The 11,621-nt window shown below is 40.6% G+C and overlaps 1 protein-coding gene across 1 annotated transcript; it reads right to left on the bottom strand.

Moving 5' to 3' along the window:
- Positions 1-6,188: 6,188 nt before the first annotated feature.
- On the bottom strand, positions 6,189-11,308 carry sall4 (spalt-like transcription factor 4). The gene is made up of 4 exons (XM_037683882.1): positions 11,242-11,308; positions 7,221-9,656; positions 6,823-7,130; positions 6,189-6,728 (listed from the first exon to the last, which is right to left on the bottom strand). Exons 1-4 carry the CDS (start codon positions 11,306-11,308, stop codon positions 6,294-6,296), a joined length of 3,246 nt encoding a protein of 1,081 aa, XP_037539810.1. The 3' UTR covers positions 6,189-6,293.
- Between the last annotated feature and the right edge of the window lie 313 nt (positions 11,309-11,621).

Below are 11,621 nucleotides of genomic sequence, written 5' to 3' on the forward strand. Positions count from 1 at the left end.
GCATTCACACTGCACTGTGCAGTCGAGTCAACCTGTTGAACCAACCTATTCCCCCGCTCGCCTGTGGGGGCGCTGCACCAAGAACTACTGAAAGAAACTACACAAAAACCTCTGAAGACACTTCTTCTTCTTCTTCTGTAAATAAAAATAAAAACAACGTGGCATCAAGTTTTAGCAGTTTTAGGAGTTATATTTTGTCATTTTTCAAAAATGGACTTAGCATGAACAGAAGATGAGACAGAAGACCATGGAGAATATTGTTTTTCACACAAGGCAGCTGACGGCTCCATATAAGGTCAGAGAAATGCGTATTTGTTTACCCTGTGGAGCAGGACTCGGTCTGTTTACATTCACACTGTACTCGAACCGCGCTGGAGTTCTCTTCTACCGGACGAGACCTAGGTTTTAGCCCGGGCCAGAGTTCGCCTTTTTGTTTCATGACAGAGTTCGATGGCGCGTTCACACCTCCCTAAACGAGCCTGACTTTCTAGGAAAACGAGCTAGAGTTCGATTAAAGCGGACTAAACAGGGCTGGTGTGAATGCACCCTAAAAATCTGTTGGACTCCTGGCAGGGACCAATGCAGACATGTTCCTGTTTTTAGTTTTCTACATTTGCTTGTTTTTTTAGCTGTTTTTTGTTACTTTTTTAGCCATCCCATTTGTTAAAAAAAAAAAAACAATTGTATGACTTTTTATAACAGTTTATTGTTGCTGTTGTCCATTGTTGTCATCATTTTTGTTGAAATCAGGTCTCTCTTGTAAATGAGTCCTCGAGGCTCAATGGGATTTACCTGTCTAAATAAAGGTTGAATGAATATTAACTGCCTTAAAGCCAGTGAAATGGCCTTACAGACTTGCTGGTATTATTTTTGTGTACAATTTAAATTATATTTCTTTAAGGACATAAAATCTAGCAAACTGCCATCTGAGTCTAGACATTCAGATATAAACAGAATACTACACTCAAACCAATTTCTAATAAATATTGACTTTCTGTTAACAGTTAGTCAGAGTCAGAGATTCTTTATTGTCTTTATTCTTTATTGCGAACAAAATTATGTACACAGGGTCCCAGTTACATCCAACAATAAAAATGTAAAAGAAAAACAATGATAACATCTAAGATATGAACTAAGAAAAAACATAAACTAAAAATACACTAAGCACTAATAGCATAAAAACATTATGTTATCACTCTCTTGTTCCATAAGGATGACATATGGGAAGAAAAGTTATGGGTAAACATCATCTTCCAGAAAGAAATAACTTGTTTGTGGAAACTAGCTAATTTTATAGGAATTTTACCAATTTCAAAGTCACAGCTAGTGAACAGCTAGTTTTGGATGTCAACAACAAACTGGTTGATCCACTATGATAAGGGGCTAGTTATAAAACTGAGCTTACTGCAGCTCCTCAGACTGATGAAGTATTTTGGATTAAAGACGACATGTTTCAACAAGTTTTTCTTGTCTTTTTTTTATCTGTCTAGTATGGAACACCAAAATGCTCAAAATTAAATAAATAAATAAAACATTATGAAATAAAAAATGTTGTCATTTGTATTCGTTTATTTCATAATTGTGTTTTCCACGATAGCTTATTTATTTCATAATGACCCTTTTCAGCAGAATGACTTCAGCTGTCAATCAGCGTCAGTGGGTTGGACCTTCACGCCCACTGGCCGAGCCTTCACATCTGCTGCTAGTATCATTCAGGATGCTAACGATCCATTGTTAGGCTGATGATCCTCCTTGATCATGTGAACAGCTAGTTGTGGATGTCAACAACAAACTGGTTGATCCACTAAATGGACTGTACTTATATAGCGCCTTTCTATCTTATCGAGATACTCAAAGCTCTTTACAACAAACAATCTGTGCCTCATGTACCCATTCATACAGCACTCTACTAGATCTCTACAAAGATAATTGAACAAATCATTCTAAAGAGACTAATCAGAGCTTTAGATCACATTCATACACTGATGGGACACACATCAGAGGCAACGAGGGGTTCAGTGTCTTGCCCAGGGACACTTCGGCATGTGACTGCTGGTGGATTCGAACCGAGGACGACTGCTCTAACCACTCAGCCACAGCCTCTCACGAGGGAGAGAGTGCTATTTATAAGGCTGAGCTGAATACAGCTCCTCAGACTGAAGAAGTCTTTCAGACTCTTGACAATTATTTGTTTGCTCTAAATTATAAATTATATCTAAATTATTAGCTCTAAATTATGTTTGTGAGTGAGCAGGTATTCACGAAAACTACTGGATGTGAAGCCAGTGGGTGTGCTGGTCCAACTGACTGATGTTGATTGACAGCTCAAGTCATTCTGTTGAAAAGTAGCATTATGAAATACATAAGTCGTTATGAAAAATGCCATTATGAAATAAATAAGCTGTCATAAACAAACATAATTATGAAATAAATAAGCCATGAAAAACACAATTATGAAATAAAAGAATAAAATTATTATTATTTTATTTTATTTGTTTTTTTTTATAATAATGAGCTTAGATACTTCCTAATGCTTTATTTATTTATTTATTTAATTTTGAGCATTTTGGTGTTCCATAGTCCAGGGGACCTGACTTAACTTTGTTAGATGGTCAAATATGGTTTAAAGACTTCTCCACACCTCTCTGGTGTTGGTTTGTTGAAGGCATTCCTCCAACTTCCTCCTGTAGCTGTCATTTCCCTTCCCAGTCTCCAGTTTTACCTACTGGTACTTTTCAGATCTTTTTTATTTCCTGATCTTAAAGCCCTTTCTTTTTATTTAGCAAAGCTTTCTTCTACATGGGTCATTCAGGGCTTGTTGTTAAAGAAAAAAACATACCTTCCTGATTGTACGGTATTTCTTAACACAAAAATTAATATAGTCCATGATGCAGTCCCTCTCTGAGCGGGTGATGTACACAATGTTCTCTATAATGGGCTACAACTCCTCTCTTCTACTTACTGCTCTCTGCCACTTTTACAGATGTTTAACCAGTAGTGTCAACACTGTTTGTTAGCAAAACGTCTGACAAGTCACTGAACCATTTTTAATTAAACTTTCAAAAAGCTATCATTATTGATATCAGTAATATTATCATTATTATTATTATTATTAATAATTATTAATTTTTAACGTTTATTTAACCAGACAAATTCCATTGAGTTCACAGATCTCTTTTGCAAGGGAGGCCTGGAGACTGCCTAAACATGAACGTTTTTACACTGTGGGTGGAATTAAACCAGAGTACCCGGAAAAAAACCTGCGCAAACACAAGAACATGCCAACTCTGCTCAAAAATACAGCAGGTCCAAATCAGGGACTGAACTCAGGAACTTCTTGCAGTGAGGCAAGAGTGCTAATCACTAATCCCTCATGCAGACCAATTAAATATACATCTACTGATTAAATTTAGTCACCCCAGTTCAAGTAGGCTACAACAATAGTCAAAACAAAATATAAACTCAGCTACAAACAGCTTTAGCTCAACATCTGTTAAATGACATTATTTGCAAAACTTGACTAAGAAACTTCTGCAACTTTGTCACTTACCATAAGATGATCATGGTTCGGAACTCTGGAAGTGAGAGGGCGGGCGATATGCATTACCTTCAAGGAATGCTAGGACTTACATTAGCAAATCCATATTAATATAAAACTGTATAACAATATTTCTGGGTGAATATGTAGGCTGATCTCTGCAGTCCATTGGAGCAAACACTTAAGTTTGAAAGTAATACAAATGTTGACACATAATCAAGCAAAGCTCTTATTCATTCAATGGGAACCTAATTTGTTCAAACTCTTTATAAACAGCAAATTCATATGGAAAAGGTTTATCTGTGCCACGCATGTTAAATATAGTCAATATAATTAAACATTTTAACAATAAAGACCATGAACTTCCATAACACTAGACATTTATAACTCTGATCATGAGCAGTGGACAGTCCTGAATACACCCACCTGTGTCTAGACCTCAGGTTCATGTTACAACACTGCAGTCAGGTGCAAACATTTATTAAAGTCAATAAAATTAGAGATGGGTGATTGTATGCCACTGTTGCAAAATGCAGTATTTGTATGTGTAATGGCTACAAGAACTCTTATTTGCATGCCACAACTTGGCCCTGTGTCTCTGACATTGGTATGGGAACGTCAATCGTTATTATGATCTGGTGTGGCAACTTTTATGAAAATAAGTATTTGTTTTCATGATTCAATCTTGTGCAACATTCCAACCATGCATGAAACCTGATCATTCTTTATAGGAGTGATTTTCTTTGGAAGCCTGTGTCTTTATTTTTTGTAAATGTTCCATGGATGAGTCAAGTAAAATCCTTCATCATCAAAAAGAAAAATACAAATAAACTACAATTCACTTTCTAAACTTTAACATAATGCGAGTTGTTTATCCGTACTTTAACTACCCCAGAGTTTGTGTTTAAGACATCAGTTAGTATAAGGACAATTATGCAAAGGACCGCATCATTAAAAACATTGTAGAGGAAGTGCCTAATGTAGTTGACCTAAAGTGGATGCATGCTTCAGTTGTGGATGCAAATAATTTATCGTTGAGAATGCAAAATGCCACTGGATTAATGGATACTGGCAGCAAATGAGAATAGAAAGAAAAGTTTTCACTGGTTTCACTGGAATCACCTGAAGGTGAATTAATGTTAATTAGGGATTTCATGTGCAGGTTAGCCAGGGATAAAACAAATTAGTGTTAAGGAACTCTTCCACAAACGAACGTGCTTGATTAGCTGCGGAGAAATGACAGGAAGAATGTCAAAAAGTCACCCTGATTTTATTTTTCAAAATCAGAAAACATTTAACTGAAGGAAACTTGTGAACAAAAAAGTACACTGTAAACATATCAAATTGGCTCCACGTTCCTTGAAGTGTGGAAGCAACTTGAAAGCAGTTGACATGGTTTGCTAAAGAAAGGCACAACTTGGCAAATGCATATCGATAAGGAATGAACAGCAGGAGCTTACGATGTACTCTGACCAGTCTGAGTTGTGTAAAGTGTCCAGTGATACATTCATTACTTTCCAACTCAGCAGGTTGCGAATGAACATTTCTATAGCATACTCAAAAGTTAAAAAAAGAACAAAAACGTGTGTCAGAAAATATACAGAACATTGCATTGAGTGTAAGGGGTGCTGGGGGAACAACTTAAAAACATGAGGTAGAACTCACCCCTAAACTCATGCACTTTGTGTTTTATAAATAAATCTGCTACAAGCTGAAGTTCACCAAGAAATACATTACAAAAACATTCTTGACAAATGTGAATAATCATGGCAAGACGACAACGTTGACCAAATTGTTCCTTTGTCCTCATTTAGTCTTCACAATAAAAACAGTGAAATGTAAATGAAACTAAAACCAGAAATAAAGTGCAGGCATGAGAACATCAGCAGCTACGTGCTGCTCTGCAAGTGGAAAGTGAAGTTGGTGGGTTAAAAAAAAAACAATCTTCAGTGAACTATGAATATGACAGCTTTGAAATGTACGCCACACTTCACAGAAGAACACACCAAGTTTTCAGTCTGAGTGTAACAACCTAATAGTGCCATAAAATGCAAGTTTAATTTAAGATTAGGCACTTGGTAAAAGGTATGTGTGAACGACTGGATCTTGGCACCAATGTAATAAAATGTTTTATAATCTACATAAGCTAATAAAACTGACTGGGCTGTAGGACTGATTAAATATGAAAAGTAAATAGTATAATCTGATCAAAAGCTCCTTCAATTTAAGAAAAGCTAATGACGTTTACTACTACAACAAAATGTACAATGTCATAAAACATATGGAACACAACAGGAAGAAAAGTAGTCTTTAAGGACAAATACAGTTAACCATAACATTATTTCAGAACACTAAGGTTGTGTCCAGTGGAGTCCATAAAAACTCATGCCCTGAAACCTTTCCTCACAAAGTCATAATCCTTCAGTTATCAAGAAGACATGTCAGAAATAAAGCATTTTCAAGTAAGTTATACATTCAAACTTCTGGATAGACAGCAAAACAAGTAAAGATCACAGGAGAAAATACCCGTATATATGTTTGTATAAAATAAAAGTACAACTACAGTAGTTATAATCAAGTTCAACTAAACTTAAACACTTGAATCACTGAGTTTAGGAGTTTTTAAATGGAGAAAAAACAACTAATCTAGATGGAATTCTTCAAGGTTCTTTCTGAATATCGATTGTACCTCATTCAAAATATGTTGACATTCACAAATTTAAGGAAAAATGCCTAATAGTAAAAAAAAAAAATCTTAATTTACTGCTATTTTACCCTCCTCCATGAAATGTGGGAACTGTGGCTTTGGCACGCTATCAGAGCTACTTTTCTCAATTTCAGCCATTGTAGCAGGCAAGCCAGACTGGGACCCATCAATCTTCAGCAGGCCTCCAGTGGATCCAATAAGTGGCCCACTAGCAGGGCTTCCAGGGAGCGGGATGCCACCTCCCTGAATAACAGAAATTTCATTGGTCTTCATGGTCAGGCCACCACTGAAAGCAGCAGCATACTGGTTCCACAAGGATGGATCAAAGTTAATTGGTGGTGTGCTAAGCTCTTTGGGCGCAGGCATAATTTCTGGCAGCATCTTGGCATCAGAGCTCATTGCCATCAAAGCCATGGGATTATCCAGAGAAAGACGCTGGCCACGGCGTGACGTGTTGTTCCACATGTGAGTGCCAATATGCACCTTTGAGGAGTGAGGAAGATGCATATAGTTATAATCCAAATAAAATAAATATATCTCAATGCAGGTATGATGCACAACCTTTAGCAATACTTACTTTTAAATTTCCCTTTGTGGTGAAAGCCCTGCCACAGATGTTGCAGGCAAAAGGCTTCTCACCTGTATGAGTGCGCTCATGGATCTGCAAGGCGCTGGCAGAGGAGAAGTTCTTGCCACAGGCATTACATGTATGCTGTTTGGTCGACCGGCGTGGTGCAGTGGAGATGGAGGAGGGTAAGGCCGTTCCCTGAGGCATCTGAGAGCTGAACAACCCGTGAGGGCCCAAAGGATTTTCAGTAGTAATCTTCACCTCCAGACTGCCCAGACTTGGAGGAATTTTCATGAATGGTGTGTTGCTAGGACCTGCTGATGTAAGAGGGGAAAAACAAATTATATTTATATGCACACATTTATGATAAAAACGTCTACCATGGGTCTAACAAACATTACACTTACTGTAGTCTCCATTTGTGAATGGTATGCTGGGTTCTTCTTTAACCACTCTGGGAATAAAGCTGCTAGAAGCTGTGAGGTCAAGAGCTCCACTTGACTCGCTGCCATCTTGTACAACATCAGACTCTTGTTTTGACAGACTATGGGCAAATTCATCAACAGCTGACTCGGGGGACTTGATACAAATGTTTACTGGGGAAGATGAGTGAAAGGACATGGCTGAGTCAGAAACAGCAGGACTGCGACCATTCTGGTATTCCTGTTCTCTCTGAGCCAGAGGTGACTCTTTGGATGTTGCGTCGCTCTCTGAAGCAGTGCTACTCTGTCGTTTCAGCACAAGAGCAGAAGTAAGGTTCTTCAGAACATCTAGGCTGGAAAAAGTAGTAGGGGCTGGATGCTTTTGTGGCTGCTCCTCCGAAGTGGATGGGAGGGAACTTGAAGAGTCATTTGTCTTCTGGGAGTTCAACTCTGGCTCACGCTCCTCCACGCATGATTCAAATCTAATGTTATCAATAGGCTTCTCTGCTGGTAGAGGGGGCTCCATTGTTTCTGCTGCCTCAAACTGATTTTCTGGCATCGGTGTGTTGGGAATCTGCCCTCCCATATGCATACGAATGTGCTGCTGCAAAACAACAGCATTTGTAAACTTCTTCTGGCAGATAGGACATGAATGTTGCATTTTAAGAGGAGTGTTGGCTCTGTGCACTCCATAGTGAGCCTTGAGGTTACCCTTTGTGGAGAAAGCACGACCACAGATTTTGCACTTATATGGCCTCTCTCCTGTGTGTGTACGGTAATGCATTTTGAGTGAGCTCTGGCAACTGAGCACCCTGTGGCAAATGACACACTCATTGGGATCATTGGTCCTCTTCTCCAGGCCATCCACCATTTGCTGAAGCTTTGCTGTTCCAGAGCTTGGTTCTCCAGGAAGGGTACTTCCATTTATGTGATGCAGTGCACCAAGCAGTTCTTTAGGATCTTTTGGATTTGGATCCAGCCCCAAATCTTGGCCAAACATAGAGGAAACGGATGGGGAGCCATCACTTGTTGATGGAGAGGGTCTTTGAGAAAACTGATCGCTCCCAATGCTATCAAAAGGTGGTTTGAATCCTTGTATAGACTGTGGGTTGAACCCAGCTGCTTGAGGACCAAGGATAGGCTTACTTTCAGTCATATTAGACTCATCAATAGGAACAGACATACCAAAGGGAATGCCACTGCTGGTGGGAATATTATCAAGATGCTCTGGCACAGGATGAGGATTCATGCTGATGTTAGGATACTTGTCTTTATGCCTCTGAAAATGAACTTTGAGGTTTCCTTTGGTTGTGAAGCGGTTTCCACAGATGTTGCACTTGAAAGGCCTCTCTCCAGTGTGAGAACGCAAATGGATTTGAAGGGCACTGTCATTGCCAAAGGTCTTTCCACAGTATTTACACTTGTGCTTGTACAACGAGTCCCCGTGCTTTGGTTCTGGTGGGAGGGTCAGCATCTTTGCCTTTAACTTTTTAGACGACTCAATCCCTGCTTGGATGCCATTGAAGGTGCTAGGGAAACCCATGACACCTGGAGACTGTGACAGTAATGCTGGCAAACGACCAGCCAGATCTGGAACACCCTTCAGTATGTCTGTTTTAGTAGACATTGGTCCCAGTCCTGCACTGAGAGAGGTAGGAATACCAGTAGGCAAATGTATTTTACCTTGCTTTATTGTCTCCATAGAGAGGCTCTGACTACCAGTTCTTTTGCCTATCAGAGCTGCTGCAGCAGACAGCTGTTGAGAGAGATGTGCACCGAGGGCTTTCAGGGGGTCCACTGCACCCCCTACTGTTGACTGCAGACCTTGTGGGGTCATCATTGCTACCTGAATTCTAATCTGCTCTGTGAGCTGAATTTGCTGTAGCTGCTGTTGTTGAAGGCACACAAGCTGTTCCAGGATGATGGGGATGGCCTGGAGGACATCCTGTGGTGATGTCTGAGGTGCATTTGAAGGATGCCGAGAGACAGCCATTTTAGTGTTAGGCATGGATTCAAGAGTGACATTTGAATCTTGCATTTTGGGTGAAGGCAGGTAAATCATCTCAGGACTAGCAGACATCTCTCTGTGATCATGATGACCCGAGTCCTCTGCATTCATGCTGGACTCCTCTTCTGTTCTTTCGTGTTGATCTGTATTGGAATGACTGCTGGACTGGCTATCATCATGATCACTGTTAAGGCCTTCAGGAGACCCTTGTGAATACTCTTCAGGCACCTCATTACCATCTCCCTCCTTCATGATGACCACTTGCTGATTTTTTGTGCAATTCTTTTCATGCTCAGCAAACTCTGCTTCATCAAAGTATTCTGCACAGCACTTGTTACAGACTCTGGTTTCATCCATCCTTAATCTCTTCACGTCGTTCTCAGTGTCCTCACCTTGATCATCACGAAGAATCCCTTGAATGAGAAAACATAACATTTACATGAATGGTATTTATAAAGTCAGGACTTCTGAAATGCAGGAATGTTTCCATCTTTTAAACAATACTCATTCACTAATACATTAAATAAAAAAAGAAAAAAGGCTTGGTGATCTTGAAGAAATGTGGAATTACCACATAAAGGCGTTCTCTTGTTATTCAATAATGTTTTAGAAGTTTCTTTTTGATTTCTCTCTTTAAGGACAGGTGTTAAAAGTGTGAATTTGCCTTTTTGTCTGCAGAGCCAGCAGAGGGCAATCTATCTTTGAGAAACTCAACATTCCAAAAGAGAAAGAGTAATACATCTAAAATTGCAGCTCTGGAGTTAGAGTACACAAAAAAAACTCCCGAAATTCTGTGTAAAATAAAAACTTTACGTTAAATATATTTTGTAAAAAAACAACTTTTACACTTGTTTTGATGTCCCAAGATCAGCCAAGTCACTAATCTGCATATACAGTTTCATTAACTGAACATTTTCACAGCAGAGAAAGACCGAACCGCTGCAGTCACTTTTTATTCATCCAACCAGAGGCTGGGTCACCATCAGAACAGAACCAGTCTGCATTGGACCATCAAGGGAAAACATGTGGGATGATCTGGACAGGACTGACTTGGGGAAATATGCGCAATGTGACTGAAAAAGCATCAAACCGTGCCATGTATCAAACAGAAACTTATAATGAGCTCATTAATTCATGGTTTCCCACTTGACGGCGCGTGACCTGATGTGATCCCCTTTACAGGATCTGACACGAGGCCAGCCCGAACAGCAGATCTCTGAACACCCACAGCCCAACACCGCTTCATTCAAAGGTTTCATGAAGACCAAACGGAGAAATGTGCAACTTCATCTGGAGCTTGTGTGTGGCAGCACCAAAAAAAGAAAGTAACCCCCACCCAGTCTCCACAAAAAGCCTCCATCCCCCACCGCCCCACGCATGTAGTAAAGGAAACAGTCACGCATTAAACTGGGGATTTATTGCCTTGGTCAGCTTACCCCAGAGTCACGCTGCACTTTTTTGGATAACTTTTTTTAAAAAAAGCTAATTTTGTTTCCAATAAAACCAAATCAAAGTGCTGAATTAAATTAGACACAATTAAAATTTAACTCCATTAAAACGGAGCAGACGAGAATGCACGTGCGGATAAAAGTCTGTTTTAGTCTCAGACGTGAGTTTTGGTGAAACTAAATTCTTTGAGCCACTTTAGAAACGCCTAAAAGTTCAAAGCGCTGGCCGAAACCACTGAGCCAAAGTGTCGCACATTTCAGACACGAAGCCGCAGAAACTAAAGAAGAAGTTCCAACAAGCGGCGGGTCTGAAGGAAGCACAGCTCCAAGATGTCGCCGAGCACCTGTGTTTGTTTGTGTCCGTCTCCAAACCGTTCTGTCCTCTCAGGGCTGCGGCTGGTCCAGGCTAACCGCGGCCAGCAGCAGGTCAAAGTGCGACAGAACCAGCACAAATCACCACTCCTTCCAGTTTCAAACGGAGAACAAGGCACGCGTGTTTTGGGGGAACGGTTCCCAGGTTCCCAGCTCGGCTGCGCGTGGAGGAACTCACCCGTGGGCTCGGCGCCGGGCTCGTCAGAGTTGATGTGCTGCGGCTTGGACTGCTTGCGCCTCGACATGGTGCAACCATCCGGAGCAAAGAGGCGCAGGAAAACTTCCTCCCCTTCTTCAACAAATCCTTCGTCTTGGAAAATTAGCCCCTGGAGTGGAAATGCGCATGTCACCGTAATTATTATTATCAATAATGCATTGCGATTTATCACGAGCCCCCGACAGCTGATTGGCTCCAGTCCAAGCGCTCGCGTATTATTCAAATGCGCCGCCGCCTATTGATGAGCCGCGCGGCGCGAGGCTGCGGGAGGAGCCGGGATGGAGGCTGGCTCAGAACCTCCAGCTCCTCCGTCCTGCTCCTGCAGGAGAAACACACTACTG

This window comes from Nematolebias whitei, chromosome 11 (genome assembly GCF_014905685.2).
Source record: "Nematolebias whitei isolate Nwh7 chromosome 11, NemWhi1, whole genome shotgun sequence".
NCBI lineage: Eukaryota > Metazoa > Chordata > Actinopteri > Cyprinodontiformes > Rivulidae > Nematolebias > Nematolebias whitei.